The 20707-nt window shown below is 38.8% G+C and overlaps 3 protein-coding genes across 3 annotated transcripts; 2 read left to right on the forward strand and 1 right to left on the reverse strand.

Annotated features, from left to right (window-relative positions):
- Positions 1–4329: 4329 nt before the first annotated feature.
- Positions 4330–9107, reverse strand: cetn4 (centrin 4). The gene is made up of 5 exons (XM_026357458.1): positions 8998–9107; positions 8583–8738; positions 8330–8458; positions 7911–8048; positions 4330–4581 (listed from the first exon to the last, which is right to left on the reverse strand). The coding sequence occupies exons 1-5, from the start codon at positions 8998–9000 to the stop codon at positions 4492–4494; spliced, it is 516 nt and encodes a 171-aa protein (XP_026213243.1). The 5' UTR covers positions 9001–9107; the 3' UTR covers positions 4330–4491.
- Positions 9108–9249: 142 nt separating this feature from the next.
- bbs12 (Bardet-Biedl syndrome 12) lies at positions 9250–12760 on the forward strand. The gene is made up of 2 exons (XM_026357455.1): positions 9250–9320; positions 9704–12760. Exon 2 carries the CDS (start codon positions 9716–9718, stop codon positions 11645–11647), a length of 1932 nt encoding a protein of 643 aa, XP_026213240.1. The 5' UTR covers positions 9250–9320; positions 9704–9715; the 3' UTR covers positions 11648–12760.
- A 1434-nt stretch (positions 12761–14194) lies between these two features.
- fgf2 (fibroblast growth factor 2) lies at positions 14195–20360 on the forward strand. The gene is made up of 3 exons (XM_026357459.1): positions 14195–15070; positions 17288–17391; positions 20137–20360. The coding sequence occupies exons 1-3, from the start codon at positions 14893–14895 to the stop codon at positions 20320–20322; spliced, it is 468 nt and encodes a 155-aa protein (XP_026213244.1). The 5' UTR covers positions 14195–14892; the 3' UTR covers positions 20323–20360.
- Positions 20361–20707: the final 347 nt, after the last annotated feature.

Here is a 20707-nt window from a genome sequence, read left to right on the forward strand (position 1 = left end):
ACAAGGTTGAAAGTTTGCATGAAACGTACACATGCAACATTAGAATATGCAGAATATTCTAAAGATAAAAAATAATAATACTAAGTGAAGTGAAGAGTCATCTGCTGTTATTGTGCAACAATGATAAAAACAGAACAAGTGTAAATAAAGTTGAACTTTAGCGATTGAGAAAACCGAGCATGATGTTACCGTAAGTCTACAGGAAGAATACAGAGAGGGTGTGGGTGGGGGATCTCCTGTTTTGGTCCTCTTCACCAGTACCACAAGAGGGATGACACAGCTTGTTGATAATGATTGAATTTTTTTTCACAGTCATGATTACTGAATTAAAAGACCTCACAAGTACTTATGTATAATAAAACACATACAGTGCAACTCTTGTTCACATTGTTAGTGTTAAATAGGCAAACACACTTTTATACTTAAAACAGAATAACTATGGGGGCAGAAACCTGCAAGATGGGAATTCACCACCAGTCAGATGCAGGTGAAATCTGCCTCTATCTGGTGCATTGTGTACATTAGGCTTCACTGTCTCTGCCAGTTTCCAGTTGTTGCATGGAGGTGTTGTACAAACTATCTTCTCTATTATATTAGGCTTCAAACTGACGCCACTGCCAGTGGGCAGAACTCGCTTCTCCCCTGTCGTGTTTATGACTTTATTTTTCCGAATTATACAACTTCAATTGCGATCAGATCGCACATAAAAGTGCTGAATTGATGGAGATTCTTTTTCAGTGGCTTTTCAACGTGATCCGATAAAACCCGTCAGAAAATTGTCCACATTTAGATTCTCGTCTGAACGTGTGATCACACCCATAGTTTCATTTCGTTGTTTAAATAACAACATAGAGGTTTACAACAATGCTCTTAAATAAGTTTGAATCAGCTGCATTTTAAAATGTTCTATTATTTGGAAAAAGAGTTTCTTGAAACGTGCAAAACAAAAAGATCTCTCATGTAGTTCAGTAGAAAAAGTGCTCTCTGATGGTTCAACACTTACTTTTTTAGGGCATTGAATCTCAGTGAAAATATAAAACATAGTTTTTAATGCAGTTAGTGCTGAACCAGTATCCTGGCCACATGTTACAGTACATCATGAAGACAAAAGAGCACTCTGAGCACCTAAAAAAAAATGTTATTGAAAAGCACAAGTTAGGGGAACGTATGGTGCGTGTAAATGTGCCTGCATCAGCTGTCTTTACAAACTGAGTGACCCAGCAGGAAGTGGACTAATGAGGGAGGTCACCAAGACGCCTGTGACTCCTCTGAAAGTGCTGCTGGTACTCAGGTGTCAAGGTGGATTTTGCAGTTATTTCTTTGTTTATGTCTTTAAAAAATAAATTCTCCCTTTTTCATGTTGATACTAAGACGACTCTAAAACACTGAGTTGTAAATTCTAGACATTTGTAAGTTTATGGACCAAATCTATAGAGTAATAATCATCCATCATATCATTTAAGGTTTGCACAGGTGCTGAGCCAAACCTAGAAGACAGGCCCCCAACACGTCGCCGGTCTGCATATACACAAATAAAACCATCGACACTTTGCGGGTCACCAGTTAACTTAAGGGCATTTATTTAGATTGTGGGAGGAAACCAGAGCACCAGGAGGAAATCCACGCAGCCATGTGGAGACCATGTAACCGCCTGGCTAAATTTGAACCAGGTGCTGTTGCTGCAGGCAGCAGCATTAACCCCTCCAGCACCGTGCTGCCCCTTTTATAGCTCAATGCAGAGTGAACAGTTATCAGCTGAGGCTGCAGCTGCTGACTGATCTCAGTCCTGTTGAATCACACTGTACAGTGAGATTCTTGGAAGAGGAGTGAGTCTGAAAATAATTCATCTTCTTGTAGATGCTTAATTTATTCTGCAGCTTCTTCGTGACCAACAGTATAATGACTCTATTACTGCTGAGCTCTGTCCACTGCTTCCTTTGGACACTGTGTATTATAAACTAACATATGTTAAAATAATAAAATACAGCCATGATACTATTAAACAGGATATGATGAATAAACACATTCCACTAATATACATACAGAAAACATCTAGAATATAATCTCTTGGCCCACTTTGCATGTAATATCTGATTTTATTTAAAGTACCACTTGACGCGAACTGCGTCGACTGAGGGTTTTTTCCCCCCTCGTAGTTTGGCTACACCTGATTGGCTAAGAAACAGCTCTTCCTAATCAGGTCTAGCATCAAAATCTGGGATGAGTCAGCTTGGCTGCCAAGGCTGATCTATTTTTTTTTCCTCTTGGAATAAAAAGGACACGAAACAATAAACAGACTCAGCTTCAGAAGCACTGTACAAAATAACAAAACACAGACTGTAGTATACTTTAGTGCTAACATACAACACATAGAAATGAAACATTTAATAATGATAATAAGCCTCTAATAAAGCAGAACTGATATCTAAGCTGTTTTACTGAAGATAAAAGTCAAACATACCACTGATGCAGTCCCTCTTTGCTTCTTCTAGACACAATGACAGTTATTAGTTTGTCTTCAGCAAGTTTTACTCAAAGGGGGCTTGTGAAAATAGGTTGCCTACATAACCGTGACACATTCTTGACCTTTAAAAGTTAATATTATAATCATCTTTTACCAGCAGCGACCAGGCTCGACACGCTTAGTTGTTTTGGAAATTGATCATTTTATGGGAAAAGACAAACGAGCAGCGGAGCAGTGGGAGTACTGAAGAGCCTGCGAGATGTAACTGCTCTTTAACCACAACAGTAGGGGAATAACAGTCAGCTGAGGGGCTGTGGGGATTTGAAAGGCCATGAAACTGTTATTGTACAAAAACACTGAGCTCCAACTGGAAAGTTTTCTTCAGAAATCAAACATCCAACATTTGAACAACACCCACTCTTCTAAACACGTCTGTTCAGACAACAAGAGCTCCGTCTCCTGTGACAAGTTCTGCATCTTTGTAGAAATCTTTATCTTCAACATTTGAGTTGTGTCTTAGTGATATGAACTGTGGTGGTTTTCACCTTTCACACCAGCTGAACCCGTCTTCAAGGTGGCTGGACACGGAGACCAGCAGGACACGCGGTGGTTCGCCGGTGTCCACTCAAACCGAATGTCGCTGCTGGATTTCAGCTCTCACCTGGCGCGTGGTGCACTTTGATCTCCCAGAAGGTGGATGGATTTGAGTCATAAGGGGTGACATAAAAGCAGCCTTTGCTTTTTGATCTAGCTCATCTATATCAATTTAAGTTTCAGCTCAAGAGATTAAAAAGAAAAAGATGCACTTTAATTTAGTATAATAGAAAAGAAGGCTTTCCAATGTGTTTCATCTTTTTTATTAATTAATTAATTTATTTATTTATTTTGAAAGGTTTATTGTTACTATTGTAAAAGCTACTACTGTTTAAATTTAGGAGTTTTCATGGGAAATTTAAAAAAAAAAAAAACTACTTGGCATAAGGAATTAAAAAGACAAAGAAATCTTATTCAGCTCCACTGACATCTTGACCTACCACCTAGTTCACTTGTGATTTTAGAAACCCACAGTACTTTCGACATGCTCATATTTTCATGCCATCAGACATTTTATATGTGGAATATTTTTCAAAAAAAAAAAAAGGACAGAACTTTTCATATTTTCCACCTGATGTTCCTTCGCCGTCTAGAACAGGTTATCACAACTTTCACAATCAGTGGCAAGCATCCTCAAAATAATAGACAACCGTTGACGGCTCGGAAAAACACGTCACTACAATATCCTGTTTATTTTAACAAGGTATGGTGTTTTGGCCAAAACCAGACTTCCGCTGTATATTACAATTAATCAGCAGGAGCATCTTTCCTCTAAGATGATCAGAGCATGTAGGTAGGACAGTGTTGTACAGTGTGTTGTGCAGACAGAGACTTGAGTTGAGTAACTCAAAGCATGAAGTGAGAGTGAATCTTTCTGAGTTATTCAAGTTCACGCTTGTCATTTCTGTCTACTGTAATAATTCTGGTTCATCGACATCGACTTAGTCATATAACTTTCACTGTCTGTTGCCTGACATCTGACCATTATTGGTGTGATGTGCTTTGCAGGATGCACTGCAGCGACCACAGTGTTCTGAAATTAACTTCACGGAGACATTCATAACCATAGCTTGTTTCTCTTTCTACAGATCAAATGCTCTGAGTTTGAATAAAGAGACATTGAATAGACATTATGAATCTGTAGGGGAATATTTTCTACATGAGTATCTCACCCATTAATTTTGATACAGAACGTTTACTCACTTTTTAAATATAAAACCAGGACAGTGTTTGGCTAAAGTGGAAACAACAACTGACACATCGACTGTGATGAAATATATTTATTTTTCTTGCATTGTAGAAAATTTTGTGCAAAGATATGGTATGTTAAAATACTTATGTACAAACAAAACAAATCTGTCCAAGTCCAGGAAAAGTTAATTCTAAACTACTGGGAAAGAATCCAAATATTAACAAGGTCCCGGGAACAAGGTTCAGTAAAGATTGGTCTTCTTCATTATCCGCAAGAACTCCTGCTCGTTGACCTCCCCGTCTCCGTCTCGGTCTGCCTCATCAATCATTTCCTAAACGAGGTGCGATTAAACACAAAAGGTTACAAGTGAATTCAGCACTCAAATGTGAAACAGCAGAACAACTCTCACTCGGCTGACAAAATGCGTCACACCGTGTTCCTCAGAAATAACGTATTTCAAAATCTATGGAAGAACATTGTATTACACACGTAATCATTCTACAACCCTGAAAACTGGTCGTAATGTTTAATGCATCTTCTCAGCTAAAATTACATCTATTCAGGTCACATTCTGGTAACTTCCCTGAAGCTTGGAAATGACCTGCAGCCATTTATCTGGATGTTTTTACATTGTCCTGCTTAAAATGTTTAACAGCTGCAGACAGAGACATGTAAAACATACTGTTAATTCCTTATGAGTGTTTGTAACATCATATTAGAAACGACTTTATCATCAGGCATTTGAGCAATAAAATCATTTTTCCCACTATGAGAAAAAACAGGTTTAATATTTGCCACAGGTTAAGAATTTATTTCTGGTCGTCTGTCTTGAGCAATGTATGATCATCAAGAGCCTCCAGCTGAAACCGATCCTCTAAGAAAGAAGACAGTGAATCGCAGGAGTTAACTCTGAGGCACAATTCACTGATCTGAAGCAAGCTGAAAAGGTGGCGTTCCACTCATTTCTGTTAATCTGCCTTAGCCTGAAAACACATCGTAATAATGTTCTGAAAAAATCCCACTGTAACACCTCAACATTATATTATTCATCATTCATAGAGGAAAACATAAAACAGCCCCTGGTTTCTTTTCAGCTCTGTAGCCAGACTGCGTCACAGATCTGTGGAGTCTAGTATCCCCTCAACTCTCAGTGACTCACTGACTTCATGAAATTCTTTAGAAATAACACTGTAACTACTACAGTGTCAAAAACAAAAGACTGATCTTCAAGTCCAACAGCTCTAGATTCATTTGTAAGACGACAGTCTTGCTTCTTTCCCGTAGATGATGCTGAACTCATTTCAACAAAGAATTCATCTAAACCATCAACATGTCTCTACCTTCAATCAGCACGTCCTTATTTTCAGATCAGATCAGTTTTACTAACGGGCCTCGTATCACAAGCTGTTAAAGTTATTGTAGTCTGTAGCTTTAGCAAATTAAAGACCATAATTCAATCTGACTTCCAATTTCTAAAACCCTCTAAATCAATTCTTTGACCACCTGCACATGAATAAACTGTATGCAGAGTTCTCTAGATGACACAGCACTGGGCTCAAGAACTACTGTGAGGAACCTTCACCAGGATATCTCCTTCAAGGAAAAGAAATCTCCACAGCAGAATTCTTTCATCTGAGGGAGCTCAGGAGCATCCTGTATCAAAGTGATGCTGAAAAACTAGTCCATGCATTTGTTACTTCTAGACTGGAGTATTGTAATTCACTATTAATAGGAAGTCCCAATAGGCCCTTAAAAAGCCTCCAGTTAATCCAAAATGCTGCAGCCAGAGTTCTGGCTGGGATTAGATAGAGAGATCATATTTCTCCTACTTTAGCTCTCGATTGGCTTCCTGTAAAATCCAGAATAGAATTAAAAGTCCTCCTCTTTATCTACAAAGCACTTGATGCTCCATCTATCTAGACCACCTCCCTTAATGCCCTGAGCTCCCCTCTCTTCTCCTATGCGCCTCCATTTCATGTCATTGTGTCTTCTCTTCTCCGGCCTCGGAGCTGCATGTTTCCAACGTACAGTTAATGGCCCGACCAACCAGCTTGTTGTTGTTGTTCTGTTCTCTCTCTATTTTCCATTCATCCCCCCAACGGGTCGCTGATAACCACCCACCCCGAGCCTGGGTCTGGTGAAGTTTTTCTTCTTCTCTGTCGCCTAGTGCTGTTCAGTGGGGATTTGTCGGCTTTCTACATAATTACATTTTTATAGGATTTTCAAATAATTCTATAAGGTCTCAACTTTACCTTCAGATGATTTGGCAATGAACTGAATCACAGCTGTTAACATGGTTGAAGTTTGATTCAATATATCAATGTTTTCACTCTAGGTCTCTTTAAATAATAACAACAATAATAATAATAAGGAGATACTTATTATTATATATATTAAATCTCTTGTATCGTCTTAAACTTGCACGTCCCCGTATTAGGTAGGTAAAATAACAGAAACAATAACCCAATGAAGAAATCAAAAAGTAAAGAAAAGAAAAGGTATGTGAACCCTGAAATGTTCCGATCATCTTCTAAGTGAAGAGTAACTACAGATATAACGTGCCTAAAACCCTATGTGAATTTTAGTCCATTCTTCAGGCAGAACTGCTTTAGCAGAGTGTGTGGTAGTGTTAAGGTCGTTCCATAGCATCTCTATTGAGTTGAGCTTCATTCGTGTTGTCCTGCTATAGACACTCTGCAGGCTCAATGTTTTACGTACTTATAAACACATATGTTAGCCAGTTCCAGTGATCCTTTTAAATCTTTGGCTGTCACTGTGGGTTGTTTCTTTAGGGGCTTCACATACTTTTTCCACTCGCACTATGAGAGTTTAATGGTTTTTCTCAATAAAGACATGAAAGAATTTTGTTGTGTTATTATTTTAGGCACTTTATATTTGTTAATACTTTTGACTTAGATGAAGATCAAATCACATTTTATGACAAATTAATGCAGAAAATCAAAAGATTCTAAAAAGGTTCCTATACTTATTCTTGCCATTGTAACTCACACATGAATGAGTGTGAATAACTAAAACTCAAAAAATCAGTAGGTTGACAGAACAGTCTAATGTTCACAACCTGCAGCCACAGTCTGAACCTGAGATCAGTCTAAAGTTCATTTATCCTCAGATACAATAAATGTTTGTGGAAAATATGTTCAGCATACACATAAAAAAAGGCTGCATGGCAACAGAATATATGAAAATCTGAACAAACATTTAGAAATATGTCTCTAGTGGTTCTAATAGACACTAAACACTCATTTAAAGACCTGTTATTGTTGAATTTAAAACCTTTTTAGAGTTCTTAGGAATTTATTAAGACTTTTTAAGGCCTAAAATACAGACCTGTTGAATTTTAGACTTTTTAAGGACATGCAGAAACCCTGTTATAGGTTCCACCTCTACGATAAACCTGCACACACACTCTCGCAACAGTGCATTCACAAGCTAATGAACAGCACATCAACACACAGGGACACTCAAACACCTTCCCACACGCCCTTGAAGACTGTCCTCTCTATTAAAGGTTTGTTGGACACCTGTCACCAGACTGTGAAATGTCTTTTTAAAGCAAGAAAAAAACAAAACTGAAAAAGCTGGAGAACCAAAAATAAATGATATAAAGGCAAATGGGAAACTTTTTGTCAACTACAATACCTGTAATTCTTCATCTGTGAGGTTTTCACCCAGCTCCTTGGCAACTCTCTTGAGATTTTTGAATGAGATTTTTCCTGTGCAGTCATCATCAAACAGTCGGAAAGCCTTCATTATTTCTTCTTTAGAGTCCTTTTCACTCTATTAACAATAAACCAAGACATGACAAACACATAATTACTTGCTAGATATTTGCATGGATACTATTTAACTGAGAGAAGATTCATTTACAAATGTCCTACATTATGAATTGTATTTTAGGAGCAATTTTTGCAAATTTCTAAAAAATCAAAGCTCCATCAAATTGCATGGAAAGTCTCTGTACACTTCCAACGTCATGCGTCTTCACAGATGTTCTGTGAGGGATGCCCCTAACCACACTTTGGAGTACCACAGCTAACTCTGACATACATAACACTCACCATTTTCAGAGTCATCATACTGAGAAAGTCACTGAAGTCGATTGTTCCAGAGCCCTCTTTATCAATGTCTGCAATCATCTTCTTGATTTCTTCTTTCTTTGGTTCAAACCCAAGAGCCCTCATTGCAACCTGTGGCACAAGTACACAACAAGTCAGAGCCTGCTGCAGCTCTAATGTAAGATTATTTGTTCCTTATAACCTAACGTTGTACTTCACTAGGTTTGATGCATGGTGCATTAAATCAGGAACTGACCTTTAACTCCTTCACGTCTATGGTTCCACTACCATCTGTATCAAAGAGATCAAAAGCCTCCTTGATTTCTTGCTTTTGCTCCTCTGTTAGTTCGATTTTGGGACCTGGCTTCTTTCTTTGGCTAGCCGAGGGAGCTGGTTTCCTGTAACTTGAAGCCTGAAAAACAAACATTAAAAGTTGGTTACTACTTCAAACATAGTACTTAGAGTTAAAATGAAGCACAAATAACTAACAGGTGATTTGTTTCAACGTCTTCGTCAACTATCATGCTAACTTAGCTTAGCTTCCATTGTGTTGATCGAGAGTAAAGATACGTTTTTAGGCTTAAATAAACAGGCTTTCACAGCAGATCTCGAAATTCTTTATAACGCCAATTCAGCGGCCAGTTCTTGCTAAAGGTTTGTTGAAGACATACCATTTAATTGAACAATTCCACAAGTGAAGCTTCAATGGTGTGTTTGATGTTCGGATGTCAACAAAACCGAGCAACGGCTGTACTTTTTTCCACTCGAATGACATGGAAACTGGCCAATGGCAGGCACGACAGCCCTGTGACGCAGACATAACAGCCTATGAGAAGAAGACAGGGGTGGGATTTAAAGGTGCCTGCCAATCGTTGAAATAGTTTCTTGTCTCCCAGCAACCAGGAAATGTGACGCATGCGCAATGCTTAATCCTTCGAGTCGCTGCAGCTGAACAGTGTGGACGGAGAGAAGCATCATATATTAATAAATTAAGGTAATATTGTATTCTTTGTGATATAAATAGTGTTTGTATTGCAGGAGCCACTTTCAGAGACACCCCTTGGGTATACTTCATGTTTACTTTGTTACAAACAAATATGTATGTTCTTAAGATGCTAGCTTATTAGCTTAGCCACAGGCTGCTGCTTGTTTGCTAACTTCAGTCAGTTGAACAGTTTCCTTCAATGTCACTTTCTTATTTTGATTCTGTGGCGAATAAAGTAGTTGTAATGCTAAGATATTTAAACTTTAGGTAGGGTAGAGACATGTGTATGCGAATTAATGCTTTGTTATTGTGAATAGCATTTAACACAATATTAACTTTACATCTTTACAGCCAAAAAATAAAAACCTTTCCTCCATTTCTTTTCCATTCAGGCACCTGAGGTAATGCTGGAAGGTACAATTATAAATCAACTGCAACATGTTGGACTGCAGAAGCTCTCAGCACTGGCAGGAATCACACATTCCTTGTTGGGCCCTAATAAAAAGTACAAGTTTATTCAAGATGACATGAGTGGAGATTCTGCTCTTGTGTGCTCGTGTTTTCGCATCTTTCAGAACGTGGAGCTGACCTGTGCAGTGGGACAGCTGGTTTATGAGACTATCCAAGCCCACCAGAATGTATATCATACAGGATCAGGATGCCTGTTGTTCCTTGCAGGAGCATGGGGCCGTGCTGCTCTGGAGTGCCTTCAGAGAGGAATTTCAGTATCGCACATCATCTTGGCCATGTCTGAAGGTATGGACATATGCTTGGATGTTTGCAGTAAATGCAGCATCTCAACAGAAGGCCTTGGTGAAGCTCAGTCAGGGAGATGTGCGGTGACACCTCATGGTTTAGAACTTCAGCTGTCAAAGAAACCCATCATGGAGGCTTCACAAGCATCATCCCTGCACCATGGAACAACAGAAGTTGGTCTTAAGACTCTAACCACAAGTGCACAAAGGAAAATAAAGCTCAGCAGACATTTTTGTGAGGCCAAGTCTGAAAATTTCACAAACTTATCACAGCTCTCTCAGACCAAACTTCCTGATATTGCACACATTGCTGAGGGATTGAGCCATGGTTCCACTGATGCAATGAATTTAGCTGTCAAAGTCAGCTATGTGCAGTCAAAAGACAGTGACTTCAACTTTGAAATTACCAAAGTAGTGACTTGTGTGCTACCTGGTTTACAAGAGGAGCATGCATGTGTTGTACCAGGCTGCATTGTTCTTTTATCTGATGAACAGGCTTCTGTTGCACATCACTTAAAAGAACAGCATTTAAAGATTGCTCTCATTACTGGAGATTTAACAAATAGCTATCGCCATCTTGGCTTTAGTAGGCCAGTAGGTATAAAACGGGTGTGTGACCAGGCAGCTTTATTACTTTCAAGCAAAGAGGAAGAATGGATTGTAAAGGTTGTGGCACTTCTTCTGAACTTGGAAGTGAATGTGATACTTGTCAGTGGGCTTGTGAGTGAGAAAATGATCCAACACTGTAGTAGACATCATATACTTGTGGTGGAAAAAGTGAGGGCTTCTGTTGTGAAGACATTGGCTGATGCAACAGGAGCTGTTCCAGTGACATATGCCACACAGTTGAGTAAGCAGTGTGTTGGCACTGGGGTGACAGTTATGATATGGAGGGACTTTAGCAACCATGAGACAAAGTCCTCCGTAGCTGTAAATATTTCCACTCATGGACACAGTGGGTTGGTCACCGTGATTCTCACAAGCTGTGTAGAGGGCAAGCTGCAGGCCCTGGAAGACCAGTTCTGGGCCTGTGCTTATCGTTTACACCATGCTTTGAAAGACAGAGCCCTCCTACCTGGTGCTGGAGTGACAGAACTGCTTTGTATTCATCACCTTCAAAAGCAAGCAGAGCACCATGCCAAACACTGCACAAAGAGGAAAGGTGACACTGTCCAACAAACCAGACCAGGCACTGCAACTAACCACTACAGGGGTGCAGTGTTGCAGCTCATGGCAGATGGTTTATTAGATTACATATGCACTATAATGGTTAACACTGGAAGGTTTTCAAAGGTCGAAGCCTGGACTGGAGTGCACCAACAACTGCAGGACTGTAATGGACATCCTGCAAAGTTCTCACAACCTTTCCCGAAGGGTGAGAAAGAAGAAAGTGCATTTTCCTCACCCATGGAATCTGATGAAGCAGCAGGAGTGAAAATCTATGATAATCTGAGTGTGAAGCAAGAAGCATGGAGGAAAGCCTTAGATGTGGTTTTCCTGGTCTTACAGACTGATGCAGAAGTCATCACAGGCATAGACCAAAAAACCGATACTGCACAGGAAAATCTGATGCTGCTTTGACCTTAATGCAGCATCTTGTGGAATTATTTCACTGCCCACAACTTTCTGAATGTTTTGTTGTTCTTGAATCAGTTGAAAGGTTTATTTATACTTAGATATAAAATATCTTTTGTCACTTATACAAAAGACAGTGGACAATATTTAAAGCAGGAATGGCAAATCCAACCATGCTTCACTTATGCCGTTCAGTTTGATGAACACACCTGATCCAGGTAATGAGCAGGGAGTAGGGAAAGTATAGTTAAAAAACAAGCAGGACAGTGGCCCTCAAGGTTCGGGGGTGGCCACTCCTTTATAGAAATAATAGTGAAATGTGTGAAATGATTCTACCTATTTTCTACCACATGAGGGCGACAGATTATTATTATCACTCTTCTCATCCAGGCTCATGCCTATAAAGTAAAGTAAGAAAACACAGTGCTATCATAAAGTGTAAAGTGCTATCATTTGATCTATTTTTCTTATTTAGGGAAACTGACAATTAAGCACAGGTTGTTTTTTGTACTGAAAGTTCAGTTCTTTTTTATTATTAACCAAGGCTGTCTCACCTGACGCTAGTTCTACATTAACTTCTACACACCTTCCTGCTCAGTTCAGTCAGGGAAAGCAAATGTTCAAAACCACAAAGTTATTTCTTTGTCAAAGTCCAGTGGTGCTGCCACGGTCAGAATGGGAGTAGTTAATGTAGAAGGAACACTTCCAGATAGATTCAAGTTAATTTTTTTAAAAGTTCATACAGCTTAAACATCATCAGCTTAAATATTTTTGAAATAATATTAAAATATTTTGTCAATCTGTTGCAACTTTAGAAATATCTACTACTCTGAAATAAATGTATGGTTTGCATTAGTACAACGCACCCTTTTTCCTATTGTGTGTACTGTATTTTGCAGGTGTTAGTTTCAGCAACACGTGAGACCTTCCATTTCCTCTCAGCGAAAAAGAGTTTCTTGTCACGTTGTAAAAATAGTCCACAGAAATAAAAAATGCTACGAAGGTGTTCTGGTGAAGCATAACAACCTTGACTCGTGTTGCAGTGGGAGGGTGGGGTATGACATAACAACTGCAATAGTCAGAAGGAAATTGGAATAGTAAAGCTGGTGACACATCTAAGAGGTCAGGCCATGCTCATGATGCCCTATGCATCATATTCACAGAGAAAACCATTGTCTGATGCATATACAAATTTATAGATTACCAGTAAATGTAAAATCCCTAGAACTAGATGAGATAATCAAATGTTATGTAATCACTACTGTCTGTCAGTATGTGCCATAAATTACATTTTCACAGTGTTATCATATTCAAAGTAATTATAAGAAGGAAAATGCCTGTAGATTATTTACATTTACATGTGGTCCTTAAACCACATTTTAGTTAAATTTCAAAATAAAAGTCTGAGGCACAATTTTAAATTATTTCTTTTTAAATGCCAGCAGAACTCCCAGCTAGAGAGTGCCAGGTGTCCTGAATGGTCACACTATTTTATTTTTAGAAAGCTGCCACTGACAAACCATAAATTTAGTTTTTTTACAGACACTGCTCTGCTAAATGTGAATTCATTTTCTGTAATGGCTCAGTTTGCCTTTTCTCACAATGTGATGGGCCATTTGTGAATGTGGCCAAAGCTGATGGTGATTTCATTTGATTATTATTTCTAAATATTGTTTCAGAATTCTCTACCAGGAGAATTTGTAATTATTAAAAAGAAATTCTACAGTATCTGAAAGATTAGTTTGAATCTAGTCCACAAAGTGTTAGTGTTTCCTCCATATATGTTTTTTATCAAGTCATCATCATTTTATTTATTTGTGAAATATCTCAATCAAGATGTAGTTTGTGAATGAGAAGCCCTGATCAGTCTAACGCTAATTGAAAATGCCTTGATTAACATTCTCACTTACACTAATTGTTGTGTCTTGTTTGAAATGTATACCTTCAAAACGGGACATTCTCAGCACAAGATTACCAAACAAGCATTGGGCCTCTAAAAGTTGCTGTGGGCCACCGGAGTACTTTCAAGGAAGTACAACTGGTTAAATGTGTAAAACCTGGTTGTGGAAAATGGAACCCTGCATTAAAAATAGATCAAACTGTCCTGCCTTATTAGGGGCTGATTGATATGGTCCCAGAAGTCCTAAACCCTCACAACCCTTCCTGTAGTTCTCTCCCCATTCACTACAAGTCTTTCAACTAGTCTCATCGTAGTCGCTGTAGTGTCCTGGTCAGATGTGTGACTGATCAGTTTCGGGGAGGTTTCCCGACATGACGTCAACCAAGAGCACAGCTGACTTTCTACTGTTCTAGCAGAGTTTCAGATGTGGTAACAGTTACCCGGAAACCCAGACCAGCGAGTGCCTATTTTGACAAATGCATGGTCCTGTTGGTCCAACGGAGAGGAGAAACAAATCCAGCTCTCAGCTGGTTCTGAGGAAGTTGAGAATAGCAATTAAAACGACTCACGATGAGAACGTTTTCATCTCACTCTGCTGGTATTTCTAATTCACTTTTTTTTACCTATGAATAGCACTAGATGAATCACCAACATGCTTTCTTTATATGTCTCCTTTCTTGCTATTGAACAGACTGGATGAATGAAACACTGGTTCTGTTCAAATGGTTGCTGCTGCTGCTGCTGCTGCTCTGAAGGGTCTAGGCGACACGGCCTAAGTTGTGCGTCCCCTTCTTTGCCCTCCTCTCCTTTCTCAACTTCTGCTGGGTTGGTTGCTTGAATCAGTGAGCATTAGTGGGCGTGAGCATGTGAATGTGTGTGTTGGTGCTTCTAAGGCGCATGCGAACTGAGGCCCAAAGGGGAAAGCCTTCCACACAGATCTAAGCCAGCTGCTCTGCTTTAAACAGTTCATTGCAAGAAGAGTGGAAGAGAGGGGGAACCTGCATGCATCCCCGCCACCAGTGTGTTCAAAGTACACTGGTAAAGAAGCTCCCAGCTCTACAAAGAGAAAACGAAGCAGCTACAAATAGTAGATTTCAACGTTTGCTGTTAGTAAAGGCTCATCGAAGAGGCCTTCTGCTTCAAATTTACAGGATACAAAGGGCACTTGCTGCCCTGAGAGGGGGGTTTTAAGCAACCTGACCTCCAGGGTTAAGTAGAATCAGTTTCTGTGAAGCTCTGTGGAGGAAGGGAGGAGGGAACAGTTAGTGGGAGGTAGGAGGCCACAGTGGGGCTTCGGCACTACTGAAGAAGGAGACGAAGCAGTCGCCAGGAAGCGGGAAAAGAGGAGGAGATGGCCACGGGAGAAATCACAACACTTCCCTCTACACCTGAAGACGGCGGCAGCGGCGGCTTTCCTCCTGGGGCCTTCAAGGATCCCAAAAGGCTGTATTGTAAAAACGGGGGCTTCTTTTTGAGAATAAGGTCTGACGGGGGAGTGGATGGAATCCGGGAGAAGAACGACCCCCATAGTAAGTACTTCCACCCTCTTCTTGCTCTGCACATCTCACAAAGCTTCTTCATGTTGTTTTTTAATATGCAACAGAAAAGTGAAAGTTTACCAAAAGAAGTCGTGGAGGTACGATGTGTCTGCAGCTTTCTGAAGTTTATTCTCCGTTTTGAATGTGCTTAAGTCTGTTCCTGGAAAATATTATAGTATACTTCACATTTTCTTAATCAGTGGGAACTTTGATGGAATATGCTTGATGTTTTTGATGTAGATCACCATGCTGAGTCACAGCCATTCACACTGCTCACTCTGCGGCTTACGTCACACAAGACAGCACAACATGGAGTTAAACTTCAGAAGAAGTGAATTCCTGATTTGATGTCCTGTCAGAGTTCAACGTAACTTAAATTAAGAAATAAAAATATTATTAATATAATAATTTGTATATAAGGAATCAGTTTATAGGTGAACACATTAGTACTTGTTTACCCTGGAAAACTGCAATACCCCTTGGTGCTTTGATACAACTGATTACTTTTAAGTGTGTGTCCTCAGTTGCATCAGTAAGTGGGAGGAGAGTAGGGGGAACATGAAATTGTGATTTTTCCTTGGAAAACATGTTTATTAGTACAGACTATTGCTGACGCTCCAAACAGGTGTGTCCAAAGAAATTCCTGGTATGGGATAAGTTCATGGAGAGAGGAGTTATTTTTAGAATAATTCAATTATCCTTTAATTGAAAGGTCTCCGTCAGACCAGTCTCAGTCATATCCTAAAATGTTAACATGTTAACTTTGTGGAGGTGATGTCAAAAAGTTGTAGTTTAACTTTGCATTAAAAAAACTACATAGTAGTTATATCATGGGTTCAGAAAGGAATGTATCCACAATGAGTCATAAAACAGGAATCGACTTTCATTAAGCTTTTTACCACAATGGTTTCTTACAGTTAATGTGACCTGAGCTGTGCTTCATCAATGGTCCTTTTGTTAAAGCTGTAATAGCTCTGCCAGCTTTGTAGACACCCAGATATACCTGCCAGTTAGAATTGGAAACATGCAAAAATGTTACCAAGTATAAGATCCTCAAACAGGGTGAAAAATCTCTATGTTCTTTTTCAGAGCATAGTCATTTTCAAATTGTACTGCCCTTACATCACTGACCCAGGACAGTTGCAGATAGGACCACACTGTACACAGAACAGTCGAGAGAATGTTTTTCAGTATTCACAATCACAGAAGGACGGAATATCCTTCGTAAACATCGATCACACCACAGCACACTGAGACCAATTATGCTTTTTTTTCAGGGGAGAACACTTTTTTGATCTGGGACCAACATTATTCAGGCATCAAGCTTAATTGTAGACAGATGTGTGTCTATCTGAAGTTTTAATGTTTGACAGATCCCCTAATTTACCTTATGCTGCTCCTGCTTCCTGTTTGTTGTTTTGACTTCATGCAAGGTCTGTTAGCAAGCTGCATGTCTCTACTCAACAATGGAGAGGTTTCTTATGTATCTGTAAGTTGATGCAACCAGTTGCTGATTCAAATGATCATGTAAAGTTTAAAGGGTCATTCAGAACATTAGAATCACAGATGGCTAACTCTTCTAATTTTTGTCTTTTTTAGCATGTTGTTTTGGTTTAGTTTGCTTTATCAGGAATTCTAAAAAGTGCTGATGAACCCACTACATACTATGAGCCCATCACCAAACAGCTAAAGGCCAGATACCTTCCTCAAGAGTTCCAAAGAGACCAAATTAGTGCTAAACGAGTAAATATTGGTCTTACAATAATTAGATGGCTAGAAAGAACCACTACAAAAGTATAATAATATGTACATCAGGTGTAAATGGGCAGTTGGTGCCAACATAAAAGCCTCAGACACAGTATAATCCAATGACATGATGAGGGCTGTGTAGGTCAATTTGTATTCAAGGTGCTGCCCCCTGTTGGCCTAAAATCAATGAATACAGCTTTAAACAGTGAGACAGCATGAAAATGTTTGCTCTGTTTGCTCTCAAAATGAATGCAGCAACTTAAAGACTTAAACTTAAAGAGTTATAAGAAACCAACCACAACACGCTGCACAATTACTTTAATAAAAATGACTACTTCATTGTGCAGGAATCTGGTCCTTAGATGTTTATGTACTTTAATTAAATATCCTACACTCAAACTAATAATGTTTTATGCTTGAGCTTATTTTAAATAAGATTTTATGTTGTTTTTTCTTCAGTAAAGCTTCAACTCCAGGCGACCTCAGTGGGAGAGGTGATCATCAAAGGAGTATGTTCCAACCGTTATCTGGCCATGAACAGAGACGGACGACTGTTTGGAGCGGTGAGTGAGCTGGATTTTCATGTTTCCATTAACATAAGAAGTTAGATAGTTTTTGTTCTGAAAAGAGTTTTTTTGTAAGTGCACAAGTGCAGTTCCACGAATAAAATCAAATAGCATTTACTGAAATACTGAAAGTTTTTTTTTCTACAGTAAAGGTTCTTGTAGGCAAAACAGCATACAGCTTACATACAGCTTCTAGCTATTTAACTATTTACCAGTCATTTGACAAAGGTTTAGGTTAGGTTAACACTGTCACAGTTAAAAACATTTGGTAGTCCCATGTCAAAAAGCTGTCCAGTATGTAAATGTGATGTGAGTGTGAATGAGTTTTAAAATGTTCCATATTTTGCTTTAACACTGTTACTCAGTCGCTGCGAGCAACAAAGTCCTGACACTCATCATGGCAATGGTTGTGTGTGGTTGCAAAAACAATTTGGTGATCTTGCTTCATTAACATGTAAAGTAGTTTGGACTCACAGAAATAGCGTTGGAGATAGACCAGGATTTCTTCAGAAGTATAGATGCTGGTCATGGAGAAAAGTAAGCTAGTGAATTATTAATAGGGATGGGATTTGGGATTCATTTGCATCTCTGTAGACAACCTGACTATTATGGGAGTGATATGAATTAGAAATAAAACACAAAACTCACTAACTTTACAGGGCTGCATCCCCCTATTGATTGGCTCATAAATGGGGGACAGATGTGACACAGTGTAAGATTCAAGATTCAAAACACCTAATTAATCCCAGAGGGAAATTGTTCTCGGAGGGTCTTTTTATTTTTGTCCTGCAACAGAACATCTGAAGAGAGAGAGAAATTAAAAAAACTTTTATCTGACAAACCAGGTTGTGAACATTAGAATGATTTTTTTGAGTTGTACTTATTTACAATGAATCATGCACATTGTGGTGCGTGAGATACAGTGACAACAAAAAGTATGTAAACCTTTTGTGCATTAATTTGTCAAAAAATGTAATCTGATCTTTATCTAAGTCAATAGTATTAACAAATATAATTTGCTAAAATAAGACAACAAAAGTCTGATCTTTCATGTCTTTATTGAGAACAACCATGAAAACCTCTTAGTGCTAGTGGAAAAAATATGTGAACCTTTACATGTGACTTATTGTGAATATGTTTCCAACCTAAACAATTTGAAAATTAACATTACAATAATATTTTTGATTTAATGTCTTGTTTCATCAAATAGCACCTCGCAAAACTGAACGTGAAAGAACGTGAAAGGTTGTAAGTGGCCTGGTAAACCTGTGATTCAGTTTTCTCAAAAATCATTGTTGTTTTCCTGCATATTTTTAGCAGAATCATTCTCTGTTGGAAGTTACGTATTTTGATTTGCAAATTGAAAGCAAATGTCCTCTAACTAATAGGTTTATAGCTGTACAGCCAAGGTCGCACACGGCATATAGAAACTAAAACAAAACCCTCGCTTGACAGGGTGTGGGGCAGAAACTCCCAGCTCGACAAAGAGATTTTGGCCACAAAACATAATGTTTTCTTCATGTCATTTACAACAGATAAGGTTAAGAAGAAGAGCTTGTTTGACCATTAAGATAGAAAGTGATCAATAACATGGCAGCAGAAGATGCTGTTAGTTTAGTTTGCACTTCAACCATTTACCCTGAAATCAGAGTTTATCTCTCAGTTACTTCTTTGACTTGTTGTCCGGCTGCTTTAAGGCTTCACAGTAATCAGGGTTTCGTCCGTTCATTTCTGTGTTTAATGTTTACTTATGATTCCAGGGAGCTGAACAAAGAATAAAAAGGGAAACCATGTCTGGTCAGACTTCATTAGTGTGAAACAGAGCTGAACGGTTTCTAAACCAGCAAGTCTTTCAAATAAAGGTAGCATTTAGTCCAGAGGTGTTTCATGTGGTTGTTTAATGTCATAAAAATGTCATCATTACAATTTTTCCTCTCTGCTACAGCAAACAGCAAATTAAACAGATTCAATCAAATGACATTGAAACTAAATAAATAATTTAATGAACGGACATGTGCAGTAACCAGATGGGCCTCATTTGGACTCCATACAGAAACTGAATATAAACAGGGAATTATTGGCGTTGTGGAAATACTTACACTTCTGTCTATAAGAAATACTGTATACAGACTTAATGACCTGACTTCAGTTTCCATTTGTTTAAGTATTGAATAGTATTAAATTGAATTGAAGTACTGTTCTCTGAGGAAGGACTGTACTTGCTGTAAAAACTAGAACCTGACAAAACAAAAGATTTCAGTGTTGTATCTTAAAAACTTAATTTTATGTTCTAAATATGAGCACATTAAGAGTTTGATGCCTGTGATACACTGGCTGGGACACATATTTAGATAGACCTGGACTACAGACAGACCGGTCAAACACATGCACTCTGTGTCTCTTTAGCCTTTACACAAAGATGGTGTGACTGACTGATAATAATCTCATGACGTGTTGAGCCACAGATGCTCCTTTTATAGCACATCATGACACCCTCAGCTCTTACCCCTTAATCTGTTAAATCAAAACCAACCAGAACAGTACTTTAATATTTTTTTATAATTATGAGTTTGTTGTTTTACACTTTTCTTGTATTTCTTCATTTTTCAAGCGGCATTGGAGCGACACCCACTCGTTCTTTGTTCTGTGACTAGTAGCCCTCTCTCAAATTCGCTCAACAGCAGATTAACTTAACATCTAATAAAACTCATTTGTGATACCTCTGTGTGTTTCTCTCTTTAGAGACGAGCAACAGATGAATGCTACTTCTTAGAGCGGCTTGAGAGCAACAACTACAACACCTACCGCTCCAGGAAGTACCCAACCATGTATGTGGCACTGAAGCGAACTGGCCAGTACAAGTCTGGAAACAAAACTGGACCGGGTCAGAAGGCCATTCTCTTTCTTCCAATGTCTGCCAAGTGCTAAGTCGTGATCTGGTCAAGAAATATCAACGTCTCGGCAGCAATGACGAAGAAGAAGATGTGACGGCAATGAAGATAAAGTGTCCCATCAACATTGCCCCAAATAGCTGTGACGCTTTCAGACTGTTATATATATTATATATTATAATTAACTTTCTTTAAATCCTTAACATGTCTTTTATTATTCAGCTTTACTTTCACAACAAATACAGACAATGCACACATTCACACCAGGCTGTCTCCAGGTAAAACCAGGATTTTAATGTGGACCAACAAGCGGCAGCCTTTTATTTTGCTGGTTCAGGATTCCCTGCCTTTACTTTTCACTAGTCAGGTGCCCTTAAGTAAGACATACAAAAGAAATGAAACACAGCATTTTCTGTTTATTT

This window comes from Anabas testudineus, chromosome 10, assembly GCF_900324465.2.
Source record: "Anabas testudineus chromosome 10, fAnaTes1.2, whole genome shotgun sequence".
NCBI classification, from domain to species: domain Eukaryota; kingdom Metazoa; phylum Chordata; class Actinopteri; order Anabantiformes; family Anabantidae; genus Anabas; species Anabas testudineus.

Bases quoted from the DNA above. Each gene is read 5' to 3' on its own strand.
- cetn4 (XM_026357458.1), bottom strand. The intron at 8,049-8,329 runs GTGAGTGTTATG...TATTGTTAATAG, and splicing joins GTATGATGACTCTGAAAATG to AGTGAAAAGGACTCTAAAGA. The intron at 4,582-7,910 runs GTATTGTAGTTG...CACCTCGTTTAG, and splicing joins TCACAGATGAAGAATTACAG to GAAATGATTGATGAGGCAGA.
- bbs12 (XM_026357455.1), top strand. From the start codon at position 9,716: ATGCTGGAAGGTACAATTATAAATCAACTGCAACATGTTGGACTGCAG.
- fgf2 (XM_026357459.1), top strand. From the start codon at position 14,893: ATGGCCACGGGAGAAATCACAACACTTCCCTCTACACCTGAAGACGGC. The intron at 15,071-17,287 runs GTAAGTACTTCC...TTTTTTCTTCAG, and splicing joins GGAGAAGAACGACCCCCATA to TAAAGCTTCAACTCCAGGCG. The intron at 17,392-20,136 runs GTGAGTGAGCTG...TTCTCTCTTTAG, and splicing joins ACGGACGACTGTTTGGAGCG to AGACGAGCAACAGATGAATG.